The sequence below is a fragment of the Leopardus geoffroyi genome, chromosome E1 (assembly GCF_018350155.1).
Source record: "Leopardus geoffroyi isolate Oge1 chromosome E1, O.geoffroyi_Oge1_pat1.0, whole genome shotgun sequence".
NCBI lineage: Eukaryota > Metazoa > Chordata > Mammalia > Carnivora > Felidae > Leopardus > Leopardus geoffroyi.
Window position 1 is genome coordinate 60,438,912 of NC_059330.1, and position 13,224 is coordinate 60,452,135.

At 61.9% G+C, this 13,224-nt stretch overlaps 1 protein-coding gene across 6 annotated transcripts; it reads right to left on the reverse strand.

Moving 5' to 3' along the window:
* Positions 1-55: 55 nt before the first annotated feature.
* On the reverse strand, positions 56-9,352 carry MAFG (MAF bZIP transcription factor G). Of its 6 annotated transcripts, none has more exons than XM_045489904.1 (3): positions 9,094-9,352; positions 4,994-5,056; positions 56-4,897 (listed from the first exon to the last, which is right to left on the reverse strand). In XM_045489904.1, the coding sequence occupies exons 1-3, from the start codon at positions 9,319-9,321 to the stop codon at positions 4,445-4,447; spliced, it is 744 nt and encodes a 247-aa protein (XP_045345860.1). In that variant the 5' UTR covers positions 9,322-9,352; the 3' UTR covers positions 56-4,444. The 6 variants fall into 6 exon arrangements, with proteins under 6 accessions (XP_045345860.1, XP_045345863.1, XP_045345862.1 ...); XM_045489907.1 differs by having other exon boundaries at positions 9,090-9,149; XM_045489906.1 differs by lacking the exon at positions 9,094-9,352 and adding an exon at positions 8,707-8,793.
* Positions 9,353-13,224: the final 3,872 nt, after the last annotated feature.

The following is a 13,224-nucleotide window of genomic DNA, read 5'->3' on the forward strand; positions in this document are numbered from 1 at the left end:
GTCCGCCCCGCCCTTCCGGCCCCGCCCGCGCGGCGCGCAAAGGAAGCACCTGACGGTCTCTTTAAAAGGTGTTTATTGATCATATACAAAATAAAGAAAACCTTATATATCACAAACATACACTATGTACAGCAATAAATACCCGGGGTCCGGCCCAGTGCCGCCCCCCCTGGACAATAATTTAGCAATAAATACTGCACAGGGCGGGGTGAGCGCTGAGGCCACAGCCCGCCCCAGGGAGGCCCCTCCTCACCTGGATCTTCCACAACCCCTGCCTGCCCCGGCAGGTCCCAGGGTACCACCACCTCCCCCTGGTTTCAGCCCTAGGCAGGACAGGCAGGGTCTGATCAACTCCGCTTGGACCCAGCCTCTCAGCGCCAGGAGAGCACCAGAGCTGGACGCACTGGGCAGCCCTTGTCCTGTTGCCCTAAGATGCCAGGAGAAGGCCTTCTGTACCCACTCCCGTTTGGTTAAAGGCTTCAGGGAGTAGCAAATTGAGGGGACGGGGAGAAGGAAGGGGCTGGGACACGAGGGTGCTGGAGGGGCCGCCCCCTCGCAGTCCATCAGGGGCACACTCTTCTAACACTCCAGCTCAGGCTCACCAGACACCCACGTACCAAGGCTGCTGTTCCAGCGTGGGGTGGAAATGTGCGTGACTGGCCCAAAGGTACAGCCCACGCGCAACACACACAGGCCAGAAGCAGGACAGGCCATCAGTCTCCAGGGCACACCCCTGCCTCTGTGTGTCCTCCACTCTCCCCACCTGCTCCAAAACTAGACAGCCAACAGGAAGGCAAAAACGCGCCAAAAAGAATTATTCAGTGGCTTCTGGGGAAAAAAAAATCGTTACTGAGTTGGTTCCTTTCACCAAACCACAGCCTAAAAAAGTAACTTACAAGATCCCAGAGCGGAAACGGTGCTGCAGGCTGTGGCTTGGGCTTCCCAGCTGTGGATGGGAGCTTTAGCCAACTGGCCACCTCTGAAAGGGAGGCCACAGGGACAGGAGGGGGCTTGACCAGCCATCCGAAAGCAGGCTGCAGCTGATCGGAGCTGTGGGCCCAGGAACTGACCATAGAAGCTGTTGCTGACGGGCAGGGTTGTGCACACAGACCTGAAGCCTGGACCAAGGGCAGAAAAGCCTCCGGGGAGACCTGGTATCCGGCAGAAACCAGCACACCACACGGCCGAGCAGCCGTGTCTTCCCACCTTTACAAACAGCGGTGCCGCCCGGAACAGCAGCCAGGGCCATAGGGAAGTCTCCCTGGGGCCACACTCAGGGCAGGAGCTGACCTGTTCCCACAGGGTTCTCCTCTGAAATCTGAGTGTCCGTGTCGGGATGAGGGGGGAGTAGGGCTCAGGCCCGATGGGAAGGAAGGTACACGTCATGGTTTACTTAGCGGACCAGTTTGGGAGATTTGGCCTCGGCCAAAGCCCTCGATTCGCTGTGTCAGAAAAGTCGAGGATAAAAAGAACACAACACCCTCACAGTAGGAAAACTGAATTGACAAGAATCAGAAAGACACCAACCAGTCACATGTGGACACAGGCTCTACTGTCAAGAAACCAAGGGGAAGGGGGAAAGGGCAGAGTGCAGAGCGGCCCCATGGGGCTGGCTTGATGGGAACAGGATGTACTCCCAGACCCAAGGAACAGCTGCTCCAAATCCAAAAACTCCGAAGGGAAGCATGGCCTCAGTAATTCCAGAAGCTTCTTCCAATACCTAAACCAAGGACCTGCAATTTCTCTTCCGTCTGTGTCCACCCTCCAACCCGCCTCTGGACTTCCAAACCCACCTCCTTTCTCTCCTCTCCACGTCTCCAGCCTGCAGATAGACAACTACCTCCCAGCAAGGACGAAAGTGTCGGGACCGTAAGCGGATATGGAGAACATGGACGTGACCCCTCTTCAGTGATTCTTATGACGCGATTCCAGCTCACTGCTGCTACAACCAACGTCAACAACTTTCATCTAGACCCTAGGTAGACAAAGCCAGACAGCAAGGAGGGGCAGGAAGCCACTAAGTATTGAGAGCCAACAGTCAAAATCTCCATCGCAGGCCGACCCGGGTACAACCGGGAATGACTGAGCCTCTAGGCCCAAGCCCATTAACACGACAGAAATTGACAGCGTGCCCCTGCTCCTACCCCACGGGCACACGGGGTCAGACTCTGGGATGAAAATCCTCCCTGCAGCCCACGAGGTCACACCCTGCGAGGCTGCACAGTGTTTCTTTTCGCCAGCCCACACTTCTGTGCTTTACAGGGGTTCGGGGCCCCCAGAGGAGCCAAGGCCCATGTGGCCAGAGATGGGGCAGTAGCCTCTTGAGGGCAGGCACCGCAGGAGGCCTCCGAGGAGCTTCCCAAGCCCAGTCTGGAAGACTGGCTGCCTCTGCCGAGGGGCCACGGGAAGGTAGGCTCAGCCCTGCAGAGGAGCACCCCTTGAGCTGAGCAGCGCGTCCCTGGAAGACAGATCCCAGAGGCGAAAGAAGGCCCAGAGCCCAGTCAGGGCGAGGTGACAGATAGGACCCGGCCCTGGGCACTGGAGCCCTTGTCTGGCACCGGCGGAGACCACCCCCCCACCCCCCCCCACCCCCGCCCCCAGGCTCATGGGCAGGGTGAAGGGGCCGCCCCAGGTGAGTCCTCAAACCACCTGGTTTTGCCTGGGAAGCTCCACTTCACAGCACAGCAGCACTGCCAGGACACGTGGGCAGCAGGCCTCGCGACCCCCACGTGGGCTCCACGGGTCCCGATGAGGCCCCCGTGCAGCCCACAGGAACAAAGCTGGGGTTGGAGGCCAGAGCCCAAGCACGTTGACCAGAGGCCAGAAGGAAGACACCCGGGGGTACCCTAGTGACTCCTTGGTCCCTGCAAATCTGCCACCCCTGGCCAGAGGCGGTGGGCCTGGAGGCAAGGGGCGCCGTCTGGGATGGCCCCCAGTTTTACCTACCCGGCCATTGGATCAGCCCAAGCCTAGGACAGACATGCGAAGCCAAGGCTGTGCAGGGGTGGGAGCGGCAGAGCCCCCAATCTGCTCCTCTGGGGTCCCGGGTCAGGCACCGAGGCAGAGGCGGGGGGCTGGGCTGCTGGGGAGATTCCCGCGTTCTGCCGGAGCGGGAGTCGCCCAGCGCCCCAGTCCGGGCCGGCAAGCTGGCAGAAGCAAACACACAACCAAATCCAAAAAACAAACACAGGAATAACAGACACAAGAAGTGACACCCACAGGTCAAAGGTCACCAGAAGCACCAGCACGTGACGCTGCACAAGACCTCACCAGGCACGGACGACACCACGGCACCGGCAAGAGACGGAAGCAGGAAGGGCAAAGGAGTAAGTCACTTTCGGTACAATTGCAAGAGAGATAGCAAAGAGGGCGCCAGGATGCGCCTTGTGGTCGCCCACAGCTTGGCTTTTCTTTTTTTTTTTTTTTTGTCTTTTTTAAAACTAAGTTTTATAAATAACGTCTGATAACTCTGTGTATATAAAAACTAAACTCCAACAGCCACAAAGACTTGTCCATAAGTTTACAAGAAAGGGATTTTTTTTGTTTGTTTTTTTTTTCTTTTGTTAAACTAGCAAAGTTTCTATTATACTTTCTTCCCTTTTCCATATATATGGTCAAATGTTCTCGCTTGTTTTTTTTTTTTTTAAAAAGACAGTTTTATAAATACTCTGCAGCTCTTTTTTTTTCTTTAGCTTTTAAACATATAATTTAATAACTTCGTAAAAGGAACTCCTCTCTTTTAAATAAAGGGCCACGTAACCACACAGATAGGTCATGTAAACAGTGACACGGGACCCGTCGCAGGACACTGGACACACCCTTCACGAATGTTCACAACCAGTGATTTGGTCTTGTTCAGTGCAATGCGTCAGGCTTGAGCGCCGTGGGCCCTGGCCCAAAGCCACATAACGCCCCGTCCCTCCCAGCGGCCGTAGCGCCCAGGCTGGTGGCCCGCCCATCCAGGCCCATCCAGGGCCCCCAAGGACACCCTACTCTTAGGAGCAGAGCCCATCTATGCCTGCTGGCCGCGCTGAGAGTGAATCACAGCCCCCCGCCAGGCAGCAGCTGTCGGGGCCTGTGGGCCACCCAGGAGCGGACAGCAGCCCTCCCTACTCAGAACCGCGAGCCCCAGAGAGCTCATCCGATCTTTCTCTGTTGCCACAGGGCCAACTCTGGACTCCAAGCCTGCACGGCCTTGGTACAAAGGGGGCCGAGGCAACCCCACGTCACCGCCGAACTGACCAATCCCAACGTACAAAACACACGATGACAACGACGAGATCAAAGGGGCTCAGCCCGGCGCCCCGGGGTGCAGGTTGTGCTTTGCAGGGAAGGGAGGAGGCAGGAGAGGAAGAGGAGGAGAGGAGGAAGAAGGGGACAGGGCTGCCAAACTCGCCATGCGCCTAATGGCCCCTTGCAGACCCGCCCGGGCAAGTGCGCGTCCCTACGATCGGGCGTCCGTCTTGGACTTTACTATCGTGATGACGCTGGTGGCAGCCACCTTGCCAGGGACGAGGGGCCCCAAGCCGGCCGCGAGGGGGCCCCGGGCCGGTGCCACGGGACTGCGGGCCACCGTCCTGGCGAAGTTCTGCAGGGCCTCGTACTTGGAGCGCAGCGCGTCGAGCTCCAGCTTCATGCTGGCGTTCTCCGAGGCCAGCTTCTCCACCTCCTGCTGCAGCTCCGCCTTCTGCTTCTCCAGCTCCTCCTTCTGGGTCACCCGCTTCACGCGGCAGCTGGCGGCGTAGCCGCGGTTCTTGAGCGTGCGCCGGCGCTGCTTCAGCTGGATGATCTCCTCCTTGGACAGGCCCCGCAGGTGCTGGTTCAGCTCCCGCACCGACATGGTCACCAGCTCCTCATCAGTCAGGCTGGTGCCATTCTCACCTGGCTCCCGCTTCACCTGGGGGCAGGGCAGTGCACGGGGTCAAGGCTGAGCGGGGGACCGCCCACCCTGGAGGCACCCCTGCCTCAAGACTCCATCCACCCCGCTGCTCACCTTCAAGGCCTTGTTTCCTTTATTGGGGGTCGTCATAACCCGGGGGCACAGCACGCAGGCACTCTGCGAAACAGGGAGCAGAGGTCAGGACCCTGGAGAACACCCCGCTTTCCCTCCCCAGTCCATACAGAGCCCGGGGGAGAGGCCCAGCCGCCCCCCCCCCCCCCCAGCCTCGTCTCTCAGCTGACCGTCCCCAATACCCCGAGGACCACCCGCCACCCTTTGGCTAGGCTGTTCCCCGTCCCCCTTGTCCCTAGAGAACCCAGCAGGTCTGAGGCGGGAAAGGGGAACCGAGGCGCTGTTAGAAAGGCAGAGACCAGGAAAAGGGGCTTGGGAAGAGTTGAGACGGATGCAGGAGGGGCCAGCCTAGAAGGAAGCCGGGAGCTTTAAAAATAACCCCAGTGTGCGCCCCAGAGCACGGCTGTTCCTGCCCAGTCACGCTGACTCAGCACATTGCTCCCGCTCCCGCTCCCTCACCGGCCTGGCCTGGCACTCCCCAAGGCTGCCAGCCAGCCAACACAGCCCCAGGGGACCCGGAGCCTGAGCAGAGCACCGCTGGGCCAGGAAGGCCAGCCCGGCCAACGGCAGGTAGGGCTGGGGCCGGCGACCCCGCACACGTGTACTCCAGGGTCCTACCTGCTGCAGCCACCTCCCCTCAGCTGGCCCTGCCCCCACGAAGGCTTAGGAGCCAGTGGGGACTCAGGCCAAGAGGAAAATGCAGGAGAGCCCTGAATCTCCCACAGACTTTTCACTCTGAACAGCTCAACTCTTTCCAGCACTGGTGGGAGCCCCCCACCCCTCCAGGTGGCAGGCACTCCAGCGCGGGCCGCACACAGCCCACCTCCGCTGCCGATGAAGCAACCTTCCTGTGGCCTCAGATTGCAGCATCTTGCGCCCCTGCCCCACCCCATCCTCGCTGTTTCATAAGAGTGCCCGGTTAGCCACGCAGGGGCCTGCTCAGCCCCTTCCAGCCCCCCCACCTGAGGTCACTGCCCACAGTGCAGGGGACAAAAACAAGAGGGCTGGGGGGCTGGACCGAAGGCCCACCCGGCACCCACTCAGTTGCCCCTCCCACACTCTGCCCTCACTTTCTGCTTCCTGAAGCCCTGCCAAGGACACTTCTGTGCACCTAATCCCGGCAATTCTGGCTCAGCCAACCCCCCCACCCACCCACCCCTAGCCCCCTGCTCTCCAGGTTAGACGCAGAAAAAGACGTCAGACGTGGCTGGAGGACTAAGCCAGACTGCAGTTTCCCTGCTGCAGGAGAGGTCTCTTACCCCACTGGGGAGATAAAGCATGGGTTGGGAGGGGGGTGGAGCCCCCGCCTCACCCAGCCTTGCCCCAGGGGGTGCCTCATCACAGCCAGGGCATCCGGGCTCTCAGGCCCTGAGGCTGGCGTCTCACGGATGTTCCAGAGCAGAGGATGGAAAAGATAGGAACTGGAGGTCAGGGCCCCCAACCCACCCTGGAAGCCGAGCCCTCATGGCAGAGCTAGAGGGGCGCCCCCAGTCTTGAGTCTGAATCAGGGTGCAAGGACACCGCCCTGGGTCCAACCACCGTCAGCCTGAAGGAAAAGTCCTGCCACCACCTTTTCCCACTCGCCGTGCTCCCTCCCCTCCAAATGCTGAGCACGACGGTGACTTCCTGGAGAGATCACACAGAAAAGTGCCGAGCGTGGCGGCTGGGAGCTGAAATGTGCCTCCTCGACAGATTTCGCCCTCCGCAGAAGGCCTGAACTCAGCACAAGCACAGCCGCTCGCCTCCCAGTCAAAGGCGCGTGTGCGTGTGCGTGCCGTGGGGGAGGGGCAGGCCTCTGCAAAGCCGGGGCCTCAGCCCCCTGGCCCGGCCTCTGTCCACCGGGGGGCACGCACAGAGGTGACAGAGGCAGCCTTTGGACATAGATGGCTAGGGATAGCTCAGGCCACCTCTAGAAGCCAGACAGGGAGTATCCCAGAGACAGGACTGAGGATAAGCTTCCTCTCCTCCCCATCAAGGGCCGGTCCAGAGCTGGGGCCTGGTCATCCTTCCCAACTCAACTCCCCCAGAGGCCGGGCCACCCTGGGGAGAGGGCACGGGCAGTCCCCAGGGCCTGAAACCACCAAGGTACCTGCGCCACCCACTCAGGCTGAGAGCCGGTTGGGATGGGAAAACAGGTTCCCAGAGTTCCGTCCCCTTTACCCGGGCCCGAACTCTAGGATGTGGACACTCGGCAGGAGGCAAGACAGCCCGCCCCTGCTCCTTTTGGTGGCCTGCAAACTCTAGTGTCCAAACGTCCCCAACGGGCGTGGCCCCAACCTAGCCTAGCCTTACTCCCGCCCTGCCCTTCAGAACCACCTTCTCCAAAATCTCTCAGCCACTGAAAGCGATTCTGAAAAAAGTTTCAAACTTCATTTCCACCCAAGCGTAAATAATGACAAGACTTACAGAAATACCCCTTCAGGAATCTGCATTTTCCCAAGGTAGGAAGAAATTCCAGCCAAAAGATGAGCTGAAGTGTTACACAAAGCTGCCTCTGTGTGTGTGTGTGTGTTGGGGGCAGGGGGTGTCCCTGAAAACAAACCACAAGGCGGCCCGACCTAGCCATGAACCCGTAGGTTCAGCTCTGATCTAGACAAAACACCCCCCGCCCTGGAGGCCAGGAAGCACCCATACATTTAGGAAAGGTGGCCCAGGCCACACCACCCTCAGGCTGTCCCCCCCCCCCCCAGAGGCCCAACATCCATCAGGGCCACAATCTTTACTAACACCTGCTCGACACTGAGCCCCAATCTCAAGTAGGACAATTTTGGGGTGACTGGGAACCGCATTCTTGCACTCCATGCCTTCCACACCAGCCCGCCTGCTGTGCCCCAAAGGCTGGGCACCCTCAAAGCCACCACCACCTGCAGCTTTGACCCAAACCCAAAGCCAGGCTGTGCAAAGGGGCAGGGCCCGCTCACCAGACACCTCACTCCCCAGATGTCAAAGTCCTGCCGCTTCCTCTCATTGGCAGTTTCCTGGTACAGCTGCACCTGCTTGTCCCTGCCCTGTCCACTGCCCTCCAGGACTTGAGTAAAGGCACCCCTCTTTCTCCCACTGACTCCCTCTCTGGCCAGGGTGTATTCCTCTCTTTCTTCCCCGCCCAGGGGCTGCCCAGCCTAGCCAACCAGACCAGTCACAGGGAAAGCCTGCTTCCCAGCCTGGCAAGCACGGCCCCCCTAAGCTCCTCCCCTCCTCTCACTCAGAGAACTATTTCCCAGTTTGGGGAACTGTCCCAGACGCTGGTCAGGGACCAGCTGCCTGAGAAGAGAATGCCTGGGAGGGGAGGGGACGGGCAGGCCAGGGGCTTCACATTCTGCCGGGGGAAGAAAACCTACCCCGAGGCCCCTCCACCGTCTCCTCACCCACTCCTCCTTCAACTCGCATGCCAGCCCAAACTTGAACCGGTGCCCCAGTCCCTGGGCCGGGGCTCTTCCCCAGTTTCCCTCCTGCGCCTATCTCCCGGCCCCTTAGACCCCAGGCCCCTTGCTCAAATCCCCCCCAGACATCAGAATGAGCATCGAGTGACCTCATGCTGATGACTCAGCAAGTCTCCCTCTGGGCTCTGGCACGCGTGTGACGGAGCGAAGCCGCCGCGAGCAGGGTCTTCCCGGCCCCGCCACGTGCCGCCCCCTACCCCCCACCCGCCCCGGCCCGCCGAGGACCCCCGCGCCCGGGCGGGCGGACACAGACACCTGATGAATCAGCAGCGAGAACCGGGGCCCAGAGGCTCTTCCGCGGAGCCCTAGGCGCCCCGCTCGACCCCACCCTTTCCTCCCGCCACCGCGGCCGCCCCTCCCACCGGGACGCCCCGGGCTCCGCCGAGCGAGCCCCGCGTACGCCCCGCCCCGCCCTCCTCCGGCCCCCGCGGCCCACCCCCAGCAGCCCCGGCGCGAGGGCCGGGAGCTGCTTCTGAGCCGCGGGGAAATCGAGGCACGGGCCGCCAGCAGGGCGCGGGGCAAACCCGAAGCCGGGAGCGCGCGGCCCGCGCCGCCCCCGGCCCTCCAGGAGGAGCCGCGGCCCCGCCCGCCCCCACCCCGGGCCCGGAGCCCCCCGCCCGGCCCGCCGCCGCACTCACCCACCACACTGCGGGCCCGGGCGGGCCGAGGCCGGGGCGGGCGGGGCGGGGGGCGCTCCGAGGCCGCGCGGGGGCTCCGGGCCCGGGGTGGGGGCTCGCCGCCTGCGCGGGCCGGGCCGAGCGCGCTGGGAAGGCCGGGCCGGATCAGGCTCGGGATCCGCCGCCGCCGCCGCCGCCGCCGCCGCCGCTCCACAGACGTCACATGATGTTTGGTCACGTGGGCTCCATTCATGAAGCGGCGACGCGGCCGGCCGGGGCTTAAAGGGGAAGGAGCGGCGGCGGCGGCGGCGGCAGCGGCGGCGGTGGCCGCCGCGGCGGGACGCGCCTGCACTGCGCCTGCGCGCCCGGGAGCTGTCGCCCCGGCGATGCCGCCGCCGTCCTGCCCCGGCGGGGTCTCGCGGGACTGGCCCCGGGCGCGCGCTCCTCCGCGGGCCAGGCTCCGGCCTTCGAGCGGGGAGCCTCGTGGGACTGTCCCGCCGCCTTCCTGGCCCGGGGGACCCGTGCGGACCTGCGGTCCCGGGGCATCGCCAGGAGGGTCCTCGCGGGGCTTCCCAGGCTGCCTGGCGGGCACTTGCAGGCATGACCTCGCCTAATTGCGAGCCGACCTCCGCCCGGCCAGGTAGCCGCGGCCTGGTTCACCGAGGACCCGACAGTCTTGTCCAGGAGGCAGACTGAGGCGTGTTCAAGGCCGCCTCCAAGATCCTGCGGGGAGGGTGGTCTGGCTTCACCCAACGCCCGAGACCCCACACCGAGCGACGGGCAGTCAGGCAGCCCAGGAGTGGGTGCGCCGTAAACGAGTGTGGAGTAGTTGGTGCACCAACTGCTCGTTTCCCGTTCCGTCCACATCTGCCTGGAGCTCGGCTCACAGGAGTCCGTGGCTGCGCCCGCCTTTTCTCTAAGGACTTCTCGCTGCTGTTCAAAATTCCCAGAGAATGAGGCAACCCAGGGCAAGAGGGGAAATTGGAGGGATCCATCCCGTTTCCACTTCCAAGTTCTGGATTTCCTTTCTCGTGTGTAGAGTCAGGAAGGGTGACTCCCCCCGCCAGGCGGGTCAGTGGGACTCGGCTGGCAGAGGGAGGAGTGAGGGACAGGTGGCCGGGGCTTCACGGGAACTCAGTGCCACTGACTGACGAAGGCCACTCGAGGAGGCCCCCAAAGCTGGGGGCAGAAGGGCACCACAGCACCCCCTGCCTGCCTCCAGTAACCTCTCTGAATCCCACAGTGCCTTGTCACCCGCGTTGCAGGTTTGGGCGTGGTTGTCTTAATCCAAGCTGCTCTTTAAGGGCAGGGCGTGACATTGTACTGGGCTCCACTGGAATCTCACATACTCCAGGGCCTTGAGATTATATTTTTAATCTTTACACCCATCGTGGAGCTCGAACTCACAACCCCAAGATTGCATGCTGTACTGACTGAGCGAGCCAGGTGCCCCAGGGGTGTGACTTAAAGTCAACTCAATCTACAGAACAACAAAGGCTTGCCCCTGAGGATAAGAATGCAGTCCTGTGGGCTCCAGCTCCTCCAGCCTCCTCACCACCCGATGTCAGCCCCGTTCTCCTGGTCCCACTTGGCAGGGATGTGGGGTCTGAGCTACTGTTGGACCTTAAGAGCCAGTCCACGCAGCAGGGCCCTGGCAGGCCACATGGGGTTGACTTGGTGCCACCCAGCTCACGCCAGAACCACGATGCCATCAGGAAACACCGGTGATTGGCCTGGGGCTGGGGGTCACCATGGGTGGAAGCTCGCTGGCTAATCCCCACTTGTCTTCCCACACCCCTGACTCCCCAGTCCTCATGGGAGGGAGTCTGGCTGCCATTGACATATGGGAGGTGACTGAGAGGCTGATTTATCAGTCATTCACGTTCTGCTCCTTCTCACCAAGTGAGCAAGGAGTCCCCTCCTCCTCCTCCCCACTGGGAACACACCCAGCCACCTCTTCTGTCTTGGAAGAGGGACAAGCAGGCATGGGGATGCACCCACCCAGGGCCATCAGAGAAGTCGGGAAGCGAATCGGGGCCCAACTCACGTGGAGGCCAGTGACAGTGTGGATGTCAGGGATGCTTCCCACAGAGATGGCCCTGGGCCCTGAAGTCAGCCCTCTGGCCATGGGATGGGGGTCAGCTCTGCGGCCCTGGGAGGTCAATGCTCCGGGAGACAACCCAGACTCTTTGCTGCCCCCCTCCCAGACTCTTCAGGAATATGGGAGAGTATGTGGAAAAGTGTCCTGACCACCTGCAGAATAACCGATAGGGGGTTCGTTTGCATGTCTGGGAGAGGCCACCGAGGGAGAGGAGGTGCCCTGTTGAAACAATCAAGATAGCCAAGCCCCCAGCACCTGTACTAGGGTCCAGCTAAAGGCCCCAAGAGAGTGCGTGCTTGCTCCCACCTGTCAGAAGTCCGGCTGGCTGCCACCCGCGGTGCAGGACATTTGTCCCCCGGGAATAGCACTACAGCCTTGCCGGGGAGTGATACTGCAAAGGAACAGGCCCAGGTTTCAGCGTCCCTGCTGGTCCACGCGGCACCACCTTGACCAGCTTCCAGATCTGCCGCTAGGGGGCAGACGCTTAGACCTGGCTCTCTGGTCTGGCCTGGCCTGGCCTGGCCCTCTCTGGGCCTCAGTACATTGCTTCCTGCTGCAGCTGAATGCTGGCACCCCCACCCCCACCCCACCCCCCATGTCCTCCAGCCCCACAGCCCCCCTCCAGGTTGAACCCTCCGTGGTCAGATCTTAGACCCCACTGGCTTCTTCTGGAGTTCAGCAGGCCCCAACCTGACACTTGGAAGAGGCCCCGGGCATACGGGATGTGGCTGGTGTCCAAACCCAGACTGACAGGCCCTGTTCCCACTGGTGTCCAGGTAGGGAGATGGGCCCTCGCCAGGGCCCTCCTAGGATGGACGTCTCCCTTCTCTGCCTGGCCAAGGGCTGCTGACCTGTTTGTTCTGGAGCCTGAGCCCAGTTGGACAGGGGTCAGCCTGGTACAGGAAAGGACGGGCAGAGAGGAGCAGGGCAAAGGCCCCATCCGGGCAGGCAGGAGCCCAGGGCAGAGTTGCAGTTAGGAAACTGAGGTAGAAGCTGGGTCAAGCAGAGGGAGGTGGCTCTGCCACCAGGGCTCACCTGGCCCATTGGGCAAAGGACAGTAAATTCATTCCAGCCTCTGCCCCATCTGAGGAGGCCCAGGGCGTGGTGGGTGTCAGAGCTAGCAGTGACGGGGGCCAGGAAGGTATGCCGGACTGACCTTCACCCACTGAGACCCCTGTCAAGGCTCCTGCTTGGACTCATTGCAGGACCGCAATGCTTCCCACCTGGCACTTGTGGGCCCCTGGCCCTTGAAGCCCGTCCGCCTCCCTGGCCTGCTCTGATCGCATGTACGACACGTCCCTGCTCCCCTCCACAGTGTGCTTCCGCTTACAACGGCTTCCCTGGACACCTGTCCCCACAGGACCCTCGGGGCCTCACCCGCCTCCGCAGCCTTCCTGCCCAGGCCACTCCCCTCCCTCAGGATCATTTGCCTTTCCTGCTTCCCCACCTGTGGAACTTTGGCTTGCTGGAGAACCACAGATGGAAGGCTCACGAGTCTTGCCTGCCGGAACCCAGCACATTCTTCGTGGGTCAGAGTAAAGCCTCCCTGCAAAGCTCGTCTGGACCCCTGTGCCGCCTCCTAGGCCGTGATGTGCCTCTTCCCCTCTTCAGACTCACCAGCTCACTTTCCTCAGACCCACAGCACGGGACGGGGGGGTGGGGGACAGCACTGCCCCTCGTCATATTGGCCGGTGTCTAACACACAGCAGACGCCCAGTGAGACTGGCCTTGACTTGAAGGGATGAGCTGGGGACCAGCTTTGGTCCTGGGCAGGCCTGTGGCACCACCTCTTCTGAGAGTATCTTTTTCCCAGGAGGAGGGTGCCAAGGTGCTGTCAGGGAAGGGGTGATTCTGGGCGCTCACTGCCCACCCCTGCACACACAGGGCCTATGATGGGGCTCACACCTTAGGAGGGACCCACAGGCATTCCAGGCCCAGATGTATATACATCTACTAGTCCTGTTTCTCTGGAGAGCCCGACATACCTCCGCAGGGGGCTCCTTCCTCACCTGCCCCTGCCAGCGTGGGTTGAGACACGTGCCCCCTGCTACGCTG